The 20,634-nt window shown below is 48.7% G+C and overlaps 8 protein-coding genes across 8 annotated transcripts; 2 read left to right on the top strand and 6 right to left on the bottom strand.

Moving 5' to 3' along the window:
* Positions 1-679: 679 nt before the first annotated feature.
* Positions 680-1,635, bottom strand: F4812DRAFT_453673 (uncharacterized protein; the record flags this gene model as incomplete). Its single annotated transcript, XM_047936516.1, has 2 exons — positions 680-1,002; positions 1,056-1,635. The coding sequence occupies 2 exons, from the start codon at positions 1,633-1,635 to the stop codon at positions 680-682; spliced, it is 903 nt and encodes a 300-aa protein (XP_047785666.1).
* A 2,833-nt stretch (positions 1,636-4,468) lies between these two features.
* Positions 4,469-6,974, top strand: F4812DRAFT_447413 (protein FYV10). The gene is made up of 3 exons (XM_047935740.1): positions 4,469-4,827; positions 5,119-5,664; positions 5,792-6,974. Exons 1-3 carry the CDS (start codon positions 4,777-4,779, stop codon positions 6,428-6,430), a joined length of 1,236 nt encoding a protein of 411 aa, XP_047785665.1. The 5' UTR covers positions 4,469-4,776; the 3' UTR covers positions 6,431-6,974.
* Positions 6,975-7,832: 858 nt separating this feature from the next.
* Positions 7,833-8,511, bottom strand: F4812DRAFT_252206 (uncharacterized protein). The gene has a single exon (XM_047930746.1). It carries the CDS (start codon positions 8,358-8,360, stop codon positions 7,980-7,982), a length of 381 nt encoding a protein of 126 aa, XP_047785664.1. The 5' UTR covers positions 8,361-8,511; the 3' UTR covers positions 7,833-7,979.
* On the bottom strand, positions 8,512-10,381 carry F4812DRAFT_252205 (CAF1-domain-containing protein). The gene is made up of 2 exons (XM_047930745.1): positions 9,784-10,381; positions 8,512-9,713 (listed from the first exon to the last, which is right to left on the bottom strand). The coding sequence occupies exons 1-2, from the start codon at positions 10,231-10,233 to the stop codon at positions 8,664-8,666; spliced, it is 1,500 nt and encodes a 499-aa protein (XP_047785663.1). The 5' UTR covers positions 10,234-10,381; the 3' UTR covers positions 8,512-8,663.
* A 604-nt stretch (positions 10,382-10,985) lies between these two features.
* F4812DRAFT_463882 (uncharacterized protein) lies at positions 10,986-11,507 on the top strand (the record flags this gene model as incomplete). Its single annotated transcript, XM_047938280.1, has 4 exons — positions 10,986-10,999; positions 11,085-11,189; positions 11,262-11,273; positions 11,342-11,507. 4 exons carry the CDS (start codon positions 10,986-10,988, stop codon positions 11,505-11,507), a joined length of 297 nt encoding a protein of 98 aa, XP_047785662.1.
* Positions 11,508-12,300: 793 nt separating this feature from the next.
* Positions 12,301-14,547, bottom strand: F4812DRAFT_468821 (uncharacterized protein). Its single transcript, XM_047938817.1, has one exon. It carries the CDS (start codon positions 14,138-14,140, stop codon positions 12,500-12,502), a length of 1,641 nt encoding a protein of 546 aa, XP_047785661.1. The 5' UTR covers positions 14,141-14,547; the 3' UTR covers positions 12,301-12,499.
* Positions 14,548-15,895: 1,348 nt separating this feature from the next.
* Positions 15,896-17,598, bottom strand: F4812DRAFT_447405 (eukaryotic translation initiation factor 6). Its single transcript, XM_047935739.1, has 3 exons — positions 17,206-17,598; positions 16,883-17,041; positions 15,896-16,811 (listed from the first exon to the last, which is right to left on the bottom strand). Exons 1-3 carry the CDS (start codon positions 17,238-17,240, stop codon positions 16,265-16,267), a joined length of 741 nt encoding a protein of 246 aa, XP_047785660.1. The 5' UTR covers positions 17,241-17,598; the 3' UTR covers positions 15,896-16,264.
* Positions 17,599-17,902: 304 nt separating this feature from the next.
* F4812DRAFT_447404 (uncharacterized protein) lies at positions 17,903-20,577 on the bottom strand. The gene is made up of 3 exons (XM_047935738.1): positions 20,214-20,577; positions 19,035-20,077; positions 17,903-18,985 (listed from the first exon to the last, which is right to left on the bottom strand). The coding sequence occupies exons 1-3, from the start codon at positions 20,214-20,216 to the stop codon at positions 18,238-18,240; spliced, it is 1,794 nt and encodes a 597-aa protein (XP_047785659.1). The 5' UTR covers positions 20,217-20,577; the 3' UTR covers positions 17,903-18,237.
* Between the last annotated feature and the right edge of the window lie 57 nt (positions 20,578-20,634).

Below are 20,634 nucleotides of genomic sequence, written 5' to 3'. Positions count from 1 at the left end.
GCGCAAAAAGAAACTTTTGGGATGTACCGGCATTAAAAGTAGCCATCCGTCCTGACCCCCATATCCATCGGCCGGCCGCCGTCTTTTCTGACACCTGCCCCCCCCCCCCCCCCCCCCCCCCCCCCTACTGTTGCTCCCGCTTTCGCTGCGTCCTAAATTATCATCAAGGTCTCAAGAGACCGACTTCTTCCGTCTTGCAAGAACCCGTGGCAACCCGCATATGCATAATGCAACATGTAGATGCACGGTACATCTTGCCAAGACGTCAGCGTTCGAATGCCTGCAATAAATAAATATAATTCACAATTGGCCCAAGGCTTGTATTCTTGGGGGAAACCCCTCTAGTCTGGCATCCGTACCAGGGGTGAAGTAAACCAAGTCTTCCACCAACGCCTGTGCCTAAGATTCATCCCAACCAGTTGCCAACCAAAATCCCCGTGCCCGACGTCCAGCACTACTCGACATTGCAAACAAGGCGACCGAACCATGAAGTGTTGACCTGCGTGTTGGCGATAGTCAATCCTGCGCGGAACACCAAGATCCTCGTACACGATCGCGAATGTCCGCAATCGAAGAAACCATTAGTGCCGCGATAGAATAGAAGTAGGTAGTCGGGGGGTATAGAAGAGATAACGCCAAGTAATAAAGACTATCGAGTCTATCGACGGTCGAACCAGCATCATGAAGAAGATTCTTCCTTAGACTGGGGAGGCTGAAGTCCTGCGTTCTGTGCCACCTGTTTCCATATGGCTAGTTCTCGATAAGCTCTTTCACACTCTTGCTTGAGCTTGTCGTTGGAAGCACTGAGCTCCTGAATTGCCTGCTCGGTCAATAGCTTCTCTAAAGTCCACTTCTCCAAGTTCTGCGCTTCGTTCTCCTTAAGCTGAGTGATGAACATGACTGCCCGTTGCAGAATTGAACCTTTATTCTTCTCGCATCCGGGTACAATCTTGGCAAGCTCATTGATACCCTCGTTGATGGTCTCGCGACGCCGACGCTCCACTGAAGCAATATCAGCATGCTCCCTCTAGTATCGTGGCGGGAATATAACTCACCCTCTTTATGATTGTCCTTTCGCAGCTTGTGCCATTCTTCCGAACCTACAGCCGGCTTGGAAGTGGATGTGGAGCTGGTCGTATAAGAAGGCTGGGTGGATCTGACACCATTCTGGGATTGTGGGAGTCCATTAGAAGACGTGTCGGGAAGGCCGTCCGCATGAAGCATATCGTTATGGCCGAATGACGAATCTGGGTGGTGTTCTCCTTCTGTCGAAGTCTGGGCAGCAAAGGCCTCTTCCGTAGATTGAGGGACGTGGATAGTAGGGTATAAGGTTCCTAAAGCGGCGGCAGCTGTGCTGGAGGCGTTGGCATGGTCCGAAGTGTCATGGTGATCCACTGTAGCCTGCTGTAGAGCCGAGAAGTCGGCGTTAGTTGCTGCCTGGGCGGCTGCTTGCGCAGCTTCGACAGCGCTCTCGACATATGCCGCCTCCAGGGTGCTTGAAATGTTAGCGGGCACACGTTTAGCGCGTCGCAAATCGGGAGAAGAATCCGGTGCGCCACGCTTTCTCTTCTGGCTGGGACTAGACGGGGACGACGCGTTGAAGTCGTTCTGATCGGCGACAGCTGCGTCTGCCATAGCAGCTAAATGCTCTCGATTGATATGAGCTAGAGGCTCGAGGAGTGCCTCAGTATGGGTGTAACCGTTTGACTCCATAGTCGCTTAGCTGAAGGAATTGTTGCAGTCGATTGACGACACCTACAGTAGGCCCTAGACACCTATGCGATCCGTACACGTAAAGGTGCGTGATGAATTTCAGTGTTATCACGAGAGGTCTGCCGATGTTAGTATATGTGTGTGGTACTATAACCGTGAAACATGAGCAAGTAAGATTGCATTGCTGCCGTCACCATCACTTGCGAGGATATAAAAGAGTTAAATGAGACTTGTCACGTTTTTTTGGTGAAATTGTCCGATAGAAGAGGTGGCGACAGGGAGCTAGATGTATTGATTGAATACACGAATATACGACAATAACCAATGATTCAATAGGAAAAATATGTTGTAAGAAAAAAAAAGTCTACGAGAAGATCGACTTGACGTAGATTGTAAGGGGAGGATCATATGAACACGAACATCAGCGATTCTGAAACTCGGGAGGCTTCTCCTCAGAAACCGGCTTGATTGTGGATGAATATGGTCGCCCTGAATGCTGCGACGAAAATAGACCTCACGTCATTAGTAGACGGGATCGACATAGATATATTAGGTTAGGTAGATGTATAGAAAGATACTGTTCACTGTTCCTCGCATTCGACGATATGGGATAGAGAGCAGGTCGCGACGAGATGATAGACGCGAAAATTTTCGCATTAAATGGCGACGAGGCCATTCGTTGCGCGCGGGCAGAGAAAATAATGCCGTCGCGTTTCGGGGGTATATCGTAAGACGGGAGGGAAATGCTTGTGATGGAAATGAAAATGAATACTTACTAAATTGCTAGATCATGTGAGCTAGATCTCGTGAGTTTTTATGCTGGGAGCTGGCGCAAGTGCTTGGACTTCACGTGGTTTCGAGGTTTCGAGAGGAAATAGCCTCGAATGAAAATGTGGAAATTATGGGCAATGAACTAAGAGCTGCGAATCAAGTCGGTCGGTGGAACAACCTTTTAAACGAGGCAAATAAAAAAAATAAAATTATAAAACCGGAAGAATTTCGAGCTAAGGTTCCTGGGGGAAGTTCGATGTGGTCAAGTAGACTTCTTTAATCGAAGTCGAGGAAAGAACAGTACCTTTAGGTAGGAGAATTGGGGTTGCCTTCTTTGGGACCATACCTTAGGACCATATGACAACCCTCCCAGAAAAAATTACGCACGGTCCACCACCACCAGTAGCTTTCCTTGGCCGATGGCCCTCTTTTTTTTTCCTTCTCGACCTGTCTGTCGACGCACTAAAAGAAGACCTGAAAGTTCCCTAATCGTTAACCAATCATTGTTATGGTTGGTACTTAGACTACCCTAGGTTCTAGGTAGGTATTTGTATTTTTTATCTATTCACTTTGCCTCTCATATTTTATCTTCCCGAGTTCGTTTATTAGTTTGTTTTTTTAGCATTGCATTTAACCATGCCCTATATAAGGGAAATATTGAATCGAGATCAAGTAACTATTCGCATAATTTAGATAATTCAACTTAATTCAGCTTTGTATAATTGAAACTTCCCCAAAGCTGGATTAGGTACCACCTAGCACTTACTTGCCTATTGCTAACTTATAGGTACTTAAAGTTAGGCATATATAATATATGTACCTTATGTACTTAGGTAGGTATCCTCGATAGTAAGAGTTGGAGGTACTAAACCCCTTAAACTATTTAACAGCAAATTTTTGGGTTGTCTCAGAGCGATATTTGTTTCATCAGGTTTGATCCAGCAACAGAATATGCAAACCGCGCATACTGCAGGTTGGGATGGGGGATGGGATAGATTCCTGCTTCGCTTCGTATGATGGCGTGGGGCAGAACCTGATCTCGGTGGCTCGGCAAATGGATTTCGTTCTGCATATTGCCCTATCTTTTTCGAGTACCTGGAAGGCCTAGACTACCTTAGGTATCTAACGTATACCTGAGAAAGACAAAAGAGATGGGTATGCCACAATAAAAAAATAAATAAAAAAAAAGTCTCAGACCAACAAGTCAAGTGACCTCCCCGAGCTTAACCTACCTTCTTTTTCTATTAGATGCAGTTCAACCAACCCCTATGATAACAATTTTGGGGTTAGCGTCCCAGGTCCCGTGAGTCCCCGGCCGACTTGCTACTTGTTCCTGTGACCAACAGCGGATGTGTGTGACTGCATGTAAGTCGCACTAGGCAATTTATGATTATCGAGGAGACCACTCGGGAGTATCCGCAATCCACTGAAGCACCGGATAGAAAGACGGGCGCGACTACGATGTTGTAGTATTAATCTAATACCTGGTATTAATATACTCATAGCATAAACAGGAACAGGGGATAACTTTACGCGCCTACCTAGGGACAGATAATATGTAGATGATGTGTAGCATTCAATTATCACCAGGACGTATTTATAGAAATGGGTTAAACTGTAGGTATCTATGTACGTATAAAGTAAGCGGGCAAAAGTAGAGAGTGGAATCGTGTGTGTCTTTCCACCACAGTACGATAAGCCACCCGCTATGACGATAACTAACAGAACCAAGGGGCAGATCCAATAGCAGCACCTAATTACAAAGATGCACGAGTAATGTCTATGTCGAAGTGGCTGGGATACCTCTGAAGGAAGACAAAGTGTACATACTAGGACGACGAAATGAATTACCTATCACTTTTTCCGGGATGTCGAAATACCTAATGTTGGTAAGAAAGAAACTCGTGAGAAAGATATGACTATGTAAAGTAATTAACCTTGCGTCAATCAGGCCTTGGCAAATGTTGGTGTAATAAGGACATACCTGAACCGAACATAAACCAGCAACTAGGCGGGATTATTTATTGAGGTTTCCCCTACCCCCTCTGCCCCTCTTTCCTTCCTCAACTCTGGGGAAGCCGGCCCGTTGTGGAGTCGGACCAGCCACCCCACCTGCCCACCGCGGTCCTAACCAGTGGGGACCCTTTATGGGAGTTTAAGTGTTCAAACCGGTCAATTGTCATCTGACTACCAAACCTCCAACTTTATGATACCACACCCCTTACATAGAATACCTATCCCCCCCTTCCCCCCCCAAAAATAAATAAAAATCAAGGCCGTCATCTAGAAAAGATGGGCGACATTGCAGCGAAAAAACTAGATCACGAGAGTCATCTCCTCCTCGTGAGTAATAACGTTCCCTCCTTTCTCGTTCCCTTTTCACAATTGTTAGGGAAGAAAAAAAAAATACATGATGTGATATGATGTAGCTTATCGTACGTTGTCGTCGGGCGTTCGTTGGGTTACATCATACCTAACCTAGCTGCTGTTTTCCTTTCCTTTCCTTTTACGCCCCGAATTAGTTTTCGTTTCCAGTCCTACATACATACATGCATGCATAGCCCCCAACGAAGCAGGGCAAAAAGAGCAAAAAGGTAAATAAATATGAAGCTAACACAAACGGCCCCTCGTTAGGACCAACCTCTCCTCCGGCTGCCCACCGAGCTGCTGCGGAAGAACTTCCGCTCCGCCCACTTCGAGGTCGAGAAGGATGGCACGTACGTGAAGAACACGCTGAAGGAGACGGCGACGGCGTGCGTGAACGGCGGTGCCTCCCAGGCCGACGTGCTCCGGAACCTCGACACGATGATCGCGCGGGCGCGCGGCGTCAAGCGCAAGCTGATCGCCTTCGCCGACGAGGAGCAGCGGCTCCACCGCCACGAGGAGGCCCGCCTCCGCCACCTCAACGAGCTCTACTCCATGCACAGCGTCGACGACGTCAAGTACGAGGCCTGGAGCCGCATCCGCCTCGACCGCCTCCTCGTCGATTATCTCTTGCGCCACGGCTATAACCAGAGCGCCAGGGCCCTCGCCCAGGAGAAGGGCATCGAGCCCCTCGTCGACCTCGACACCTTCGAGCAGATGAGCAGGATCCGGAAGTGCATCCTCAACCGCAGCGTCACGGAGGCGCTGGCGTGGTGTACTGCGGGCGATACGAAGAAGGAGCTTCGAAAGATGGACGTGAGTTGTTGTTATTGTTGTTCTTATTGTGTCCTACTCTACTACTCATGTCTTTGGTGAAATACTTCCACTATCTATCAATATTCGGCTTTGCTAACTCAACTTTTTTTTTTCCACCGACCCGCAGAGTAACCTGGAATTCATGCTTCGCTTCCAGCAGTACATCGAGCTAGTCAGGGACCACTCGACGAAGCCGACGGACATCCTCTCCTACGCGCGCAAGTTCCTTCTCCCCTACCAGAACACGTACAAGCGGGAAGTCATGCAAGCCTGCGGGATGCTCGCCGTGCGCCCCACCGCCGAGTCCAACGTCTACGCGGAGCTGTACTCGCACGACCGGTGGGAGATGCTCGCGAACCTGTTCACGTCGACGCACAACGCGCTGCTCTCGCTGCCCTCCGTGCCCCTTCTCCACGTGGCCCTGAGCTCGGGCCTCTCCGCCCTCAAGACGCCCGCCTGCCACTCCTCGCACCCGTCCTCGGCCGCCGGGCCCCCCTCCCACTCGACTTCCTTATCCCTCGCCTCCAGCGTCTGCCCCATCTGCAGCACCGAGCTGAACGAGCTCGCCCGCGGCGTGCCCTACGCCTTCCACGGCAAGAGCCACGTCGAGCCCGACCTCCTGCTCCTGCCCAACGGCCGCGCCTACGGCAAGGCCCGCCTCGACGAGTACGCCCGCAAGGCCGGCCTGCTCGCCGGCCAGGTCAAGGACCTGCGCACCGGGGAGATCTTCGGCGTCGATCGCTTGAAGAAGGTGTATATTACCTGATTGTTAGAGGGGAGGGGAGGCAGAAAGAAGAAGCGGAAAGAGAAGCGAGGGAAAAAGAAAAAAAAGAAAAAAAAGAAGAAAAAAAAAGAAAGAATACTGGCTAAATTGGGAAAGAAGAAGTAGTAGTGGTAGTAGTAGTTATTATGACGATGGCTATGACAAGGACGTTTTTTTTGGGGGGGGGGGGGGGAATGGGATATAGGTACCTGGGTAAGGTAGGTAGGTAAGGTAATGGTTATTATAATGGCTAATGACACGGTGGTTCCGTACCTATATTCTTACTTTCATACCTTTAAGTAACTTTCTCTCTGTAATACTATTTTGGGGGAATAGGTACTTATTCTTATTATGATTATTAGCATCGTTATTTTTGGGGGGGGAGGGGTTATAGCGGCGTAATGCATTAGGTACCTAAGTTATATGGGAATTTTATGATGACCTTTTTTGGGTTTTATTTTTTTGATATAAGGAGTAGAGTAGGTATTGAGTTGGTTTATTAAGAATTCGCTATATGTACTTAATATATACTTGGTTTGTAATGTGATGTGATGTGATATAATTCATGTGATCCATGTAATTAATATGTATATGGATTTTGTATTATTGCCTATAATATAAATGCTTATTACCTTGTAGCATCTTATTATATATCTAGCACTATATCATATCCAGTCTAATTATATTCCTATAAGTAATAAGGAGTCTATCTGCCTCCTCCAAATATATAAGATTAACTGCGGTTTCCAGTTTACCTATAAGTACCTATATTTACCCACCATTTGATCCAAAAAGTTGTTCGCCGGTACCTAATATATGGCTATAAACCCTAGATCGCCGGTACGAGAAAAGGGATATAAAGAACATCCTAGGCTCTATCCAAAAGAAAAATAAATATACGGCTTTACATCGTCACTTATTTCACTCACGACAAGATATACAACATCAAAAATATACGGCAAAACCTCAGCGGAATCAACTAACGTGTGATTCTCACCGAGTTATATGTATTGGCAATCAATCCGTATCCGACCAGCCGAGCCAACCTCCGGAGATTTGCCCCTTTGCCCCCCCCCTCCGACCACTAGTAGTACATGCGTATACAGAGATCAAACGCCTTGAGAGAGAAAAAGAAAGAAACCATTAACATACTCCTCGTTTCAGATATTTGCATCCGAATCCTATCTTTAGTCGTGGGAAAACCAGCCTTACCAAACGGAAAGATGGTGGGTGTTCACCAGTCCGCATTTGGTCACTAGAAGGTACAAAGAACCGCCCGAGATTTCATGATCGCGAGACGTGAAAATTAAAACGCAGACGCAAATAAGAGAACCGCATATTGACATGATCATCGTGAAGAAAGTAATGCCCACCGTCCACTGTGAATTGGAAATAGAAAATTCGTTGTCATTCCCACATGAAATCATGTTGTGGTCTTGCTGGAAACAACTTGTTGCTAGAAACTCAGACGATACTTAGACCCAAAACGACTATCTCAACCATAGAGTTTTTTTTCTTCAGATGTGAGAACCCATGTGTATGCCCACAACACTTAAATGGTAAGGTGGCTAATAGCTTTCTCTAACGCACCCAGGTCTTCTAATGTCAGGGACGGTCCTGGGGACAAGTCACGCTGTGCTGGTGGTGTCCTTGGTGCTCCAGGAATCGTAACCGTCCGATGTTCAAGGGAAACCCCTTCAGAAATGGCTGACGTCGGTAGGAAACCTGATGGCCTCTGCGGAATCAAACGGGCTGCGCGTGCCGCACGTGACGTTGAACTCCCTGGGGCAGAGTAAACTCTGACAGGACGTCCAGGGCGGCGTTGAAGACGATCTCTCCGTCTATCAACACGAGCCAACAAAGGTTGTGGTAAATATCGTGGTGGTCGTATAGCAAAAGGTACCCGGAATGGGAAATGTGGTCGATGCACCATCGGTCTAACGGGTGCCGTTGGCCGAATAGGTCTGTTTGGTCTCGTTGTCAATCCTACTTGAGTTGCTGACGGGTGCTGTCTTGCCAATTGTGATTCGGTCGGCGGAAGTAGTCCTATTGGCGATCTTTGCCCAGGTGCAGGTAACGGACCAGGTTCCGGGAAGTTCCAAAGATGAGTTAATTGCGGCAAAAATGGCGGGAGAAAGAGAGGTGGTAAGTAAACGTTAGGCGGAAGACCAAAGGGTACTGGTAAGGCGTATTTTATATCTATCGGCGTACCAAAGCAATTTCCGAAACTCGGATTCTATCTAGGATTCCCCGGAAAGTTGAAGGCTCCAAAAACACCTCCTCCGCCACCTGGGGTCATAGGTCCCATCCCTATTCCATTTGTGTTGTGGGCCTGCGCAGCCGGGGTGCTAGCGAGTCCGGCGCTCACCGTGCTAGGTGTGGTAGGACCACCGTTCACATTCCCATTCCCATTACCGTTGCCAGGCGAGGTATTACCTGCGTTGTTAGTCTGGTTCTGTGTGGAGGTGGGCATCTCCATTCCCGAGAATCCGAGACCCCAGACTTTGCCGATATGGTCGTCCGAGATCTCACCGTTGTAGATCCGCTCGCGTAGCTGGAAGAAGACTCGTCCCGTCAGGAGACTGTCCGAACCAGCTTGATGAGCGGCGCCGACTCTCTTGATCTTCAGTGCATCTGCGATGCTCTCTAAGCCTGACTTCTGCTCAAACTTTTGCATGATCTCGGCAGTAGCGGGATCCGAGGGAGTGAGAAGACCGGTACTATGGAGCTTCACAGCGTATTTCATGAGGTGCTTAACATCATACGTTGTTGGGAACCACTTCTTCATGATCTTATCAAACTCGCTCTCGTCGTTGGCTAGCTTTTCGTTGGAGAGAAGCTTCGTAAGGTAGCCGAAGTCATAACCGCCGTGGAACGAGATCCACTTGACGTTGTCGAAGCAAACGAAGCCAGAAGGTATGAAGAGTGCGGCAAACTTCTGCGGGTCGATTCCGTCACGTTCCAGTTGGTTGAAGTCAATACCGGCGTGCTGTAGGGATTCAATCGAGGTCTGGTTGTACATGTCCTCCTTGAGAGAGAAGTTGAAGTTGAACTGCCAGGCGAGAGGCATTTGCGCCTGGCTTCCTCGACTTCGGGCATTGGGACCAACCTCGTTCGACGCATTAGCTCGGTCGGCGGGGGTTTCGCCCTTCTCGTTGAATAAGCTAAGTCCTATCTGGATCACCTTCAGCAAGTCAACATTGACACGTAGGCACTGGTAGTGGTAATCGCTCTTTCCTCGGAAGTTGCCCATGGGGCGGCCCACGATACCGGGAAATTCTGTATCCTATTTTCGAGAGGTCAGTAGGCGAGATTATTTTATTATAAACACTCTTAACAAGTCAGAAGTAACCAACCATTGCTACGTAAGGATAGTCGTCAACGAGGTCCATCAGGATGGCCATCTCTTCGTTGAAGTTGTGTTTCCAGACCTCGCGTACACGGGGCCTACCTGCGCCACCCGACCGCGCCTGTCGATCAGCTCCCATAGCGTGGGCTTGGTGGGCGTGCTGCTGTTGTTGCTGCTGCTGTAGTTGCGCGGCGTGTTGGAAGCCCGATCGGGCAGCGTGGCTAGCAAAACCGGTCTGGTCTGCGACGCCAAAGCCAGCGGCAGCGTTAATGCCACCACCGAGTCCTAATCCGCTAGCTGCGAAAGGGCTCATCTGCGTGTTACCTAAGTAGGCAGAGTTTCCCAAGGCGGGGGGTTGGTGAGCGGTCGCATGGCCTTGCGACGGGTGGGAGGGGAACTGATGCTGATAAGGCGCCATGTTCGGAGGGCCACCCCCGAATCTGGAGGGGGGAGCCATTGAGTTGAGTGAGGTCCGTGTGTCGCGGACGGAATTCAGTTAGGTTTTCTGGTCGTTGGTATGAAGGGAGGAATAGATACGGTCGGCATTAGGGAGCTTAACGACACTAGATACTAGATGGCTCTTAGCCAAAAGTGGTTTGCTGTAGCTATTGACGCGTGCAGAAATCGTGGTTTATATTCTGCTCGCGCCAATCTGTCAAATACTGAAATTCAACCACGTGAAGTTGTTAGATGTTCGTGTGTAGTTAAAGTGGTTGAATGGTGAATGGTGAAGAAATGGTTTAGTAGGTAAAGGCTATCTAGGTGCCTTGGGTAAGTAAAGATGTGATGTTAATGTACCTAGGTAAAGTATGGAAACTTGGTTGAGCCTTCCGAAAACCCTAAAAAGTGAATCGTTAACTTGGAAAGCGGCAGGTGTAGCGTTAGGTAGATCCAACGCGGAGTAGGGAGAGAGATACCTGGTACTACCTAACATAGTACCTAAGGTTAATTAATGGACGTTATTGAATTATACCTAATAATAAGTGGTCTAGGCGTCTGGGCGTGAGAGAATATGTACATTTAAAGCATACGATTTTTCAAATATGAAGTTATCCCCCTCAAGTAGATCCCGCTTCTTCCATTCCATCTCAGGCTAAGAAAGGTACTTCCTATATTCGATTCGACCGGTGAATGAGCTTTCATTGACTTGCTCCGAGAGCTCTTGCAAGCCAGCTTCCCACACCCAACCTATACACACAATTATTCACAATGTATCCCTCAAGGTAAAATTCCACTCCTACTTGTTATTTTAAAGATGGGGGGAGGGTAATCGCGCAATTGGCTAACTAGGTACACCCTCGAAAACAGGATACTCCGATCGCACCAAGGCGAGAAGCCGAACATCACCGGCTTTGACATCAGGAAGTTCGCGCACTCGGCTGGACAACCGAGATACGATCCCTGGGAGCGAGCGTCAGTTCTCCTTTCTTCCTTCTTTTCCCTTTTTCGCACTATCATATCCCTCTTCTTTTCTTACCCGGCTAGCGACAATCCGGCGTGAGCTAGAATTGGTGGTGTTGGTGAGGATAATCTGCTGACGTGGGGTTTGGTTTGTCTACGTATAGGGAAGCGTGGCGATACACAGGCCAGTTCACGCGCTGGAACCGCTTCAAGAACGCCTTCCCCGGCCTGGGAATAGCGACCGTGGCTTTCATCGCTTACGTCGGATACGAGAAGTTGTTCCTTAGCGACGACCACCACGGAGATGGACATGGCGAGGAGCACCATTAAGCGAATCGAATGCTATAGAAGTGGAAGTGAATACAACATTGTACATACATATTACTAGGTATTCATCCGACCAGACCAGTCCGCGGCGAGGATCGGGTGAAGACGTAGCTCGCAATATACTCGGTTACGATCATCAGGGTAATCGACGAAGAAATATGCATCAACATAAGAATACTAGCTATATCCTCGAGTGCGAACTTGCCACAGTTTGGACTGTGCCTTAAGGTGCTATGCTTTGAGCTTTTTCGAGGCTTTGATTTATTGGCATGAGTGTTGAGAAGAGTACAGAAGAAGCAAGATCGCACTTAAGGATATAATTAAATGTCGTCCAAGCTGTATATTTTACGATGTTGATATTGAACATGGAGCGGTGGTCAGGCTTTGGCTATCAACCATCCATTTCATCCCATCTCATCTAATCTGAATATTTACATCGAAAGTAGATAAAATGCCATGCTTCTTCAGCCGCGGTTGCTGTTGTTTGGCGTACCTCTCCTGTGTTATTGCTACGATCTGCCCGACGGATCTCTGCCGCAACGTCTTTCTATTTCCACCGTAATGAAATGATGTTGACAATGCTGATGAGGCAGGCATAAGGCGTGAGATATGCTCTTATGTGCCGTGCCTATGATGATGATGATGATGCATGCATGCAAGTATGTATGCAAAACGAACTCCCCAAACTGAGCCCGTGCCGAATAAAGATAGAAAATAATGCCACCGTATCGTATCCATCTCCTTCTCCTTAGCTACCTATCCAACGTATCTTGCATAATACAAACCTACCTAGACCTACCTACACTACACATACACACGGATATGTATATACGTATGTGTAGGTAAGAAGGAGGTAGGTAACGTGGGTACATATAGTTATCTCGCCCAGCCCCTTTTGCTGCTCCTATTCCCTCGCATTCTGACATACAAAGAATTTCCATCTCCAAACATATCTGATTCACTACTCCTACGACTATTCCTCCTCCTACTACTACTTACAGCTTAATCCCATTCACAACGTCCAGCGCCCCCTCGACCACGACCTCGAGCTGCGCAACGCGGTGCTTCAGGCTCTTGTTCTCGTCGCGCAGCAGGCTCACCGTGTCCCACGCCACGCTCGCGTCCTGCCCCCGGCAATTGCCGCACCCGTCCGCCGCGTTGTCGCCGCCGCCGCTGCTGCTGTTTCCCCCGGAAATCCCCTTGACGAGCTTCTGGAAGGCGGAGAGCTGCTTAGGCTTGGGGCTGGGGATTGATGCGCGCGGGGACCGGATCGCGAGGAGTTCTTGCGGTGGCTGTTGTTGTTGTGGTCCGGGTGTCGTCGGCGGCGGGATCTCGCTCTCCGTCGTCACGGTGGCAGTCGGACTCCGGCTCCGGCTGAATATGCTGTCGACCTCGACGCTCTCGCCGTCCGTCACGCTCGTCCCCGCCGACGTGTCGATGCTCAAGTCGGACCTCATCGTGCCGTCGCTGTTCCGCCACCTCTTGCGCTTATCTTCTTCTTCGTCCACGCACAAGTCCTCCGTGATCATCGGTCCTTCCACAAGCTCATTTCCCCTTCCCCTTCCCCCCCCTCCTCCTCTTCCTCTTCCTTTTTCTCTTTCTCTCGCAACAATAGCAGCAGCCAACCGCTCTTCCACCTCCCTCCTCGCGACTTTCTCGGCCTGCAGCTCCGCGACGAGCTGCAGCATGGCTTGTTCCTGCTCCGCCGCCTTCGCCGCCATGCTCTCGAGCTGGCTCCTGAAGCTGCGGATGCGCACCTCCGTCTCCGCGAGCTCCTCCCCTTGCGCCTCGCGCTCCGCCTCGAGCTCCGCGACCGCGGCCGCGCGCCGCCGGTACGCGTCCTGCATCTTGCGCAGGAGCCCCACCGCGCGCGCCTGCAGGTTCTTGTACGCCGCCGGCGAGAACGCGTCCCCCGCCCCCGCCCCCGTCCCCGGGTACAGCGCCGCTTCCACGTCCATGTTGCATATCTCGTCGTCGAGCTCCTGCGGCGTCATCTGGGGCGCTGCGTTGTTATTACTAGTAAGCCTTGTGGTGAGCGAGGAAAAGAAGTTAAAGCGGGTCGTTGGAGTTGCTGCTGCTGCTGCTGTTGTTGTTATGGTTGTTGCCGTCGTCGCGTTCTTGGGCGTCGTGTCGATGGTCGCGATGCTGCTGCGGCTGGATTTGGGCGTCGTGTTGGGGGAGATGGAGATGGCAGCCTCGTCTGCAGCGGAGGACGGTGTTGGGCTTAGCCAAGTGCCGTATCTGGCCGACGAGGTATCCGAGCGCCGGACGGCGGCTCGTCCGTCGCCGGTAAGCGGCATGGTTCCTTGAGATTGGTGCCTGGCGTGGCGGGCTGGTTTAGGGGAAGGGGAAGGGGAAGGAGAAGGGGAAGGAGAAGGGGACCGCGACTCCACGTTTGAGAAATCGAAGTTTGGAGCGGACAGCTGCCGTTGGTGCCGTATGTTCGATAGCAATGTAGTATTATTGTTGCTTCTACTTTTATCACTGAGCGGTGTGAGGCTAGGTGGTAGTGATCTTAATGGGACGGAAGAGTACTCCAGAGGTTCGAAGGTCATAGTTGGCTCTGGTTCGTGATACCCGTATGTCGTTCTCCCAGGTTCGCCGCTCGCCGCGTACGCCTGATGAGACGTATCCATCCTTGTCTTGTTTAAATAGATGGTCTTGGAGCGGCAATACTAGCTAGTCCTTAGCATAATCGGGTATTGTTTCGGGGTGTGGGACGAGGCAGGGAATCGTCGGGGGAGGAAAAGGACCCTTTTCTGGTTTAGGGAGCGGATCCCTGGTTTTTGTTAATGCTGGGGTCTTATTGTCTTGTTGTTCTAAGTTGGTAGCGTATTGTACAAATTCGGGCCTTTGGGGAGGGAGCTTTAGGTTCTCTCTGTTCGAGCTGGTTCGAAGCTATCCCAGCTGATCGAGAAAGCCAAATAAGAAAAAGGGAAGAAAGTGATTTGAGGAAAGGAAAGATGACATACATTAGGTAGTATGTCGTCTATCTTACCAGCCACGGAGCCCTGATCAGCAAAACAATAACATTACAGGTATTGTACACTGCACTACAACTACACTACACTGCACTAACACTGGAGACAAGCATAAACCAGTAACCAAGCTGCCAAGGTATTGTACCACCTTAAGTACCTATCTTTTGCTATGTATTGTAGGTACAATACAATACAATGCTTCTGCAGCGGTGGGTCGTCCGGTACTCCGGGATTCCAGATTTACCTAATGTGTAAGACGGGTGGTTGGCAAGGGTAACTACTATGTATGTACCTAGACAGGATCAGGATTCAGGGCCAATCATTTGAACATCTCTGCTCGATACGGTATGTAGTACTGTAGAGAGGCACAGTGTTTATTTAAAAAAGCTTCAACTTTTTCAACGATCCACACTTATCAGAAAGCAGGGAAGAGCACGCGGGAGATCTTCTGGGATGATGATGATGATGGTCTCGTTTTGAGTTCATTAATACCTCAGCCTTATGTAGGACGAAGGAGTTGTTATTAAGACCACTTTATTAATTCAAGACTCGAAGGTAAAAAAGTTGGAAGAGGAGAGATGAACTTTGTACATGCCAGCCATCGCATAACATGTGCGCGTGCGTCTTGTGTCTCTGGCTTGTGATAGGCAACTTGTTCAGCAGCATAGACTAATATCCAGCCAGCTTGGAACTTTGCTGCGTCAGTACCAAGCTTGCTTTTGTTTTTGTTTTGTTTTGTTTTGTTTGTATTGTACGAATTCAAATTTCCCACCGAACCAAAGTCATCGGATACCCTTCGTATAGCGTATTTTATATATGTACCTACCTACCTAACTTAACATACTAAGTAAACAATCGCAATACCATCAATAGCCTTAAAAGGGTTTCGATAGGTGGATAGCGATGCTCAAGGTTCCAACCTTGAGTTTATGCCGGTTACTATCGCATTTTAACAAGTCGACGCATGGTCGATGCACGTGGCACATCTAACCACATACCACACCGATTCGGTTAGGCATTTGGATAGCAGGTATGTACCTACCAGGTAAGTTTTGTGCATATCTTGATGGAATGGATAGATACTGCCTAAGTAGACCGTACCGATTTATAAGTACGAGAAAGATTCACTTGTGTGTGAAAACCAACGGTTCACTTTGACTAGTTAATAAGACAGAGTTGACTGACTTAAAGCAATAAATCCACTACCTAGTAGTATCTCCGTTTGCTTCGACGAATGTGGACTATGGCATGTTAAGACCAGTTTCACTTGTACGTATCCAGCTGATGCTGAAAAGCGAATCAGTGTTTTAGTTACTACATCACCTCGACGCAGGCACTACTACGTTGATGTTTCAACTCACTTCCCACAAAATCACACGCAATGCCAATTCGAAGTAGCAGGCCTAGACATATTGTCATCGAGAGCTGATCGATTCAAGTTGGGTCCGAGTGCTCCGTTGAATAACTAGGTAGGTACCTAACCTATCATTACCATTGCCCTTTTCTCCCTAGTATAACAACCCATAAAAGCTGATATCAATTATATTCAGCTGTCCGTCATACTAGTATGGGCGGCTGGTATATTCTCTCGTCCGCAATCAAACGGCAACGCTGTCTTTCCCATCGGAAAATTCGCGTTTTTTTCAAGGTAGGTAGACATACTCTCGAGACCTCCCACGAAATCTCAATACTAGGTTAGTTAGGTACCTAAGGTAAATTGAAGCCCCAAGTCCCGGCCAACCATATAATATAAAAAGTTGGCTCTCTCTCTCTCTCTCTTCAGTAGAAACTCTCCACCATGGTATCTTTCAAGTTGCCGCCGATGTTGCCCGGCGCAGCGCCCTCGCCCAGCCTGAAGACGCTCTCGATAACACTCAGTTCCGTCGCCGTCGTGTCCAGCCCCGTCACCGCCAACCAGTCGTTGACCACCATGCCGGCTCCCACCACGTTGCTGCCTCGGTTTACGCTGCCCGCGACGAGCGGTACTTGCAGGAGACTGCTCAGCTCGTCCTGGTCTTGGATACTGGTCTTCGGGTGCACTAATCCGCCCTGATTGCTCAGGGCCATATAGCTCCCGACTAGCACATTGTCGGCGACCGTTTGCCGGAATACCTCCACGCCCAGGACATCTGAAATGATTTCTTCCGTCTCGCGCTCCAGATCCGGGTGGACTAGAGCTATGTGATCGTTTGTCACGATGACATTTCCCAAGGCGGACAGGCGCTCCTCTATTCTTTGGATCTTGATCTCGTCAGGTAAGGAATTGCGCAGATGTTGCAGCTCTTGATCGGTTGTAGAAGTAGGCACGAGAAGACCCTTGCGGTTCCTAAAACAGCCACGACAATCTGGTTAGCGCATTGGGATATATATACATATATCAAGAGTGTCTTTTCTTACCCCGCGGTTAACCGGCCGATGATGCGCGTGCCAGCAATCGTAGTTCTACAAATGGGAATGACATCTTGCAGTTCGGCCTCGAAGACGCTATAAAAGTTTTCGCTCGCGCCGACGGCGGTCAGGGCGTAAGAGTTGGTGAGAGTCGCGAAGACGCCGACCCTACGTGGAATTGCATCATTAGCACTCTTCTCTTCTTTTCTTTTTTTATCATGTATTTTATCATGTATAAATATAATACCACACAAATTTGCTTTTGCGCGGGGTCCCTTGAAAACTACATAGGGTAAAATAATGGCGGGGGGGTTAAGGGTCCTGGGGCTTACTCGTTGGAGTTCTCGAATTGAGCGCGCACAGCCATGATCTGTCCACCGCAAGTTGTAGTACTAGACACTATATCGGCCGGAATTGTGACGAAACTGTGACGAAGGAAGAGAGATCGAACAAGAGTGAGTAACCTAATGTTGGATGCTGTTGAAGAAGCAAGTAAGAAATTCTGTTGTCTGATAATGCAAAAGTATGTCGATAAAAAAAAAAAGCCACTAAAAGCTTCGGGATAGTGCAGCGTATTAATCTAAAATATTCATGTGGGGCTATAAGAGACGTACAAAGTACAATCTCGTTATTAAAATGGGCTCTAGAACTAACAAGTTAGAACATGTAACTAGTTGTGTCCCGCCTGTGACTCAATCTGGCATTCGGCATTGCCACAAATGATGACTCTCGCGGCTTTCAAAGCAGGGGTAACTGTAACAAATACATTGTTTGCACATGCTTGGCTCGTATTAAAAACCTGTACCGGATACTTTTTTTTGGCGCATGCTTAGCCACTATGAATCATTTTTACTCATACAATATTCGATACATTTCATTCTTACCTTAACTTAGGTACCTACCTAAGCTAATTATCCACCTTCTCTACCTGATACATACCTAGGTGCCTTGTACCTTAGGTAAGTTGAACCCTTCATGATATATGGGGCTAATACTTGCACGGATGAAGGTAAATCTTAAACCTCCCCCTTGTAGGTTAAGGTTGTTCTGGATTAGAATACAACAAGTTACCTACCTAGGTACCCGCATAACTCTATAAGAATCTCGTATCATACATAGTCTCTACAAAAGTATTCCCACACAAGTGACGTGGATACACTCACAATCAAAGACAAGGAGTTGCTCCTTATACACCATATACATGTATGAAATCATGTATGAAATCATTACCTATGCGCCTTAGGTAGAGCCAATGAAGCTACATCATTGCTAACCCTGGTTTTATCATGGATGATTCCCCCAAAGAATACACGTGATAACCATCGTTAACCATCGACTCCCATAACTTCCTTCTTCATCAATCATCATCGTAAATCCACCGACGGGAAATATCTCGGTCCTGCGAACCCTTTGGCGATGACCGCCTGTATGTCGATATTTTCGTCTGGATCGCGATGCGGATTCCACATCTTCAACAATATGAACCGTCCAGAAACCGGAGGATCAAACTTAATTGTACACTTGCTTTTGTTCCGCTCGATAAAAAATCGTGCATGAGGAGCCATCATCTCCCCGCCTACCGCGCGAACCGCCTCCTGTGTAGCTACTTGCGCAGCTTCGACTGCCTCTGCCAGCACAGTATTTGATCGATTACGATGCCGCCGATGGCTCGGATACGTTGAGCTGAATGAATAATCATTCGTATTATCCTCATCATCGCTTGTTTCACTCTCGAATGGCAAGGACCCTATCCTATTGGGCGGCCGCCAATCTCCCCTTGGAGACGGATCATCCGTCTCGTCGTCGCTGCATTCCGTAGTAACCCTGAAAGGGGGTGGTACATTGAATTCAGAGGGAATCTGAGCAACTCGGACGTTGTTATCTTCATCATCCATGCCGATATTATATAGACGCCTCGCCCTTATCTGCGCGTGAGTCATGGTGCTTCCGTCTTCATTGTGTCTGATAGAAACAATAGGCGTCTGAGCTTGGCTATCCCGTTCCGCGCGCCTGGATGAACTTCTAGAAGCCGAGTACTGAATTTGGTACTGGGCCGTTCGTGTCAGGAGATGGTCAGACGTCATCGAAACGAAGACCATACCTTCCTGAACACTATATAATCAATTAGCACGAGACTGGATAAGAGAAGGAGAACACTCACGGAGAGGTAAAATTAGACCTGGGGGCCTTTATAATTAATTCCTTCAGCGTAAATACGGTGCTCCCTTGATGCCTTAGGATGATGTTACATCTCGGCCCTTCGGTGCAGTAGACGGTCTGGTCATTTTTGAGAATATTCTCAGCGGCATATCTCTGGCCATCGTCCGAATAGATGCCACCGTCACAGCTTACCAGCTCCATGGTTAGCTGACCCGGTTCCACCTGTCCATATTTCCCATAACGGAAACCTTGAAAACCACTAGACAGACGATCAGAGTCTAATTTGCGCCTCTTGACTCGTCGATTGTCCTCTGCCGAATCCTGGGGTGGTGGTGGCGGCGGCGGCGGCGGCGGTAACGATGTAAATGTAAGATCAGAGTAAGGGTGGCCAGGAGTGTGATTAAAATCTAAGAGCGCTCGTAATTCGGAATTGGTGTCTTCTCGTAGGCGTTCCTCATCCAAGGGCGATTGCGAATCGGCTATCTGGCCATTTGCGGAGCGGCGGGTACCACGCGAACCTCTATCAATAGGTTCAAATTGCTGCCAGGCCTCGCTTGTTTCGTCGTTAATCTCGCTCCGATTCCAAGGCATTGTTCGCAGCCTCGCCGCGTAGCGGTCCAACGCTCGTGCTCGTGCACCTGATAGACTGGATGGAGGCATTGCCGAAGGTCGTCGGGTACTTGTTAAAGATCGTAGTGGCGGTAGGTAAGGAGCAGAGGAAGGATGATTATAGCGGGGCGATGCGTCGGAACTTTGGGGTTCTCGTGAGAATCTTCGTTGCGTTTCCGGGTTGAGCTCGAACGGCATGCTGTTCCGGGACGAGGAGCGCTGGCCCAGGCGAGTTAAATGGTTGCGGACGATATCAGGCCGCGAGCGATTAAGCGGCCGCGAATAAGGATAATACCTCTCTATAGCCCGAAATAACTCTCCGGAGGGGCTAATGTCGGCGGGCGAAAAATCATCATCGAGTATAGAGCGTACTATCTCGTCGGCAGTGCGAAAAGGTCTTGGGTTTGATGGAGGCCGTTCAGAAGAATCGTCCGACTATCGGGTAATAGTAGAGTTAGTATGATGGCGCTAGGGTAAGTTGACAAAACTCGGGTGCATACGTAGGGTAGAAGCTAGCGCCAAAAGAAATACGGTAATATATGATTATATGCTAGATGAAGCTGTAACTTACCATTAAGAGACTAAGGACCTGTACGTATTTGACGAGGCAAATAGACTGTGCGTCAGCGGACTAGACCGCGGGTGATGTTGCACCTGCTTAAGCGAAGAAGGGCCTAATAGTGATATGATGATAGAATTGACACTATCAGGGGTTGCAACTGGTCTGATGGTATATGTTAAGATGATCAAGGTCGATGGGTTGGCGGAGTTGATCAATGGAGCGTAGTGAGAAGTTGAACTGGGAAATCCTTTGGGAATAAGGAATGGGTACTATGGATGCAGGCGTGGAATGGTTTATGTGAAAGGGCATTGGTGAAGAGCTGGAGTGTGTAAGTAAGATCATTAGGTTTTAGGCGGGGTTTTTTTTATTTTACTTGTTTAAGGTTAAAGTGTACAAAGTAGGGATTTAATAAGGAAAATGATAAGATATA

This window comes from Daldinia caldariorum (assembly GCF_022478825.1).
Source record: "Daldinia caldariorum strain CBS 122874 unplaced genomic scaffold F4812scaffold_28, whole genome shotgun sequence".
Lineage (NCBI taxonomy): Eukaryota > Fungi > Ascomycota > Sordariomycetes > Xylariales > Hypoxylaceae > Daldinia > Daldinia caldariorum.
This window is presented reverse-complemented; position numbering and strand designations above follow the sequence as displayed.

Bases quoted from the DNA above. Each gene is read 5' to 3' on its own strand.
- F4812DRAFT_252206 (XM_047930746.1), bottom strand. From the start codon at position 8,360: ATGGTGCATCGACCACATTTCCCATTCCGGGTACCTTTTGCTATACGA.
- F4812DRAFT_447404 (XM_047935738.1), bottom strand. The intron at 18,986-19,034 runs GTGAGTGTTCTC...TTGATTATATAG, and splicing joins AGGTCTAATTTTACCTCTCC to TGTTCAGGAAGGTATGGTCT.
- F4812DRAFT_447405 (XM_047935739.1), bottom strand. From the start codon at position 17,240: ATGGCTGTGCGCGCTCAATTCGAGAACTCCAACGA. The intron at 17,042-17,205 runs GTAAGCCCCAGG...AATTCCACGTAG, and splicing joins CAATTCGAGAACTCCAACGA to GGTCGGCGTCTTCGCGACTC. The intron at 16,812-16,882 runs GTAAGAAAAGAC...TGGCTGTTTTAG, and splicing joins ATCGGCCGGTTAACCGCGGG to GAACCGCAAGGGTCTTCTCG.
- F4812DRAFT_447413 (XM_047935740.1), top strand. From the start codon at position 4,777: ATGGGCGACATTGCAGCGAAAAAACTAGATCACGAGAGTCATCTCCTC. The intron at 4,828-5,118 runs GTGAGTAATAAC...GCCCCTCGTTAG, and splicing joins ACGAGAGTCATCTCCTCCTC to GACCAACCTCTCCTCCGGCT. The intron at 5,665-5,791 runs GTGAGTTGTTGT...ACCGACCCGCAG, and splicing joins AGGAGCTTCGAAAGATGGAC to AGTAACCTGGAATTCATGCT.
- F4812DRAFT_468821 (XM_047938817.1), bottom strand. From the start codon at position 14,140: ATGGATACGTCTCATCAGGCGTACGCGGCGAGCGGCGAACCTGGGAGA.
- F4812DRAFT_252205 (XM_047930745.1), bottom strand. From the start codon at position 10,233: ATGGCTCCCCCCTCCAGATTCGGGGGTGGCCCTCCGAACATGGCGCCT. The intron at 9,714-9,783 runs GTTGGTTACTTC...TCTCGAAAATAG, and splicing joins ACTATCCTTACGTAGCAATG to GATACAGAATTTCCCGGTAT.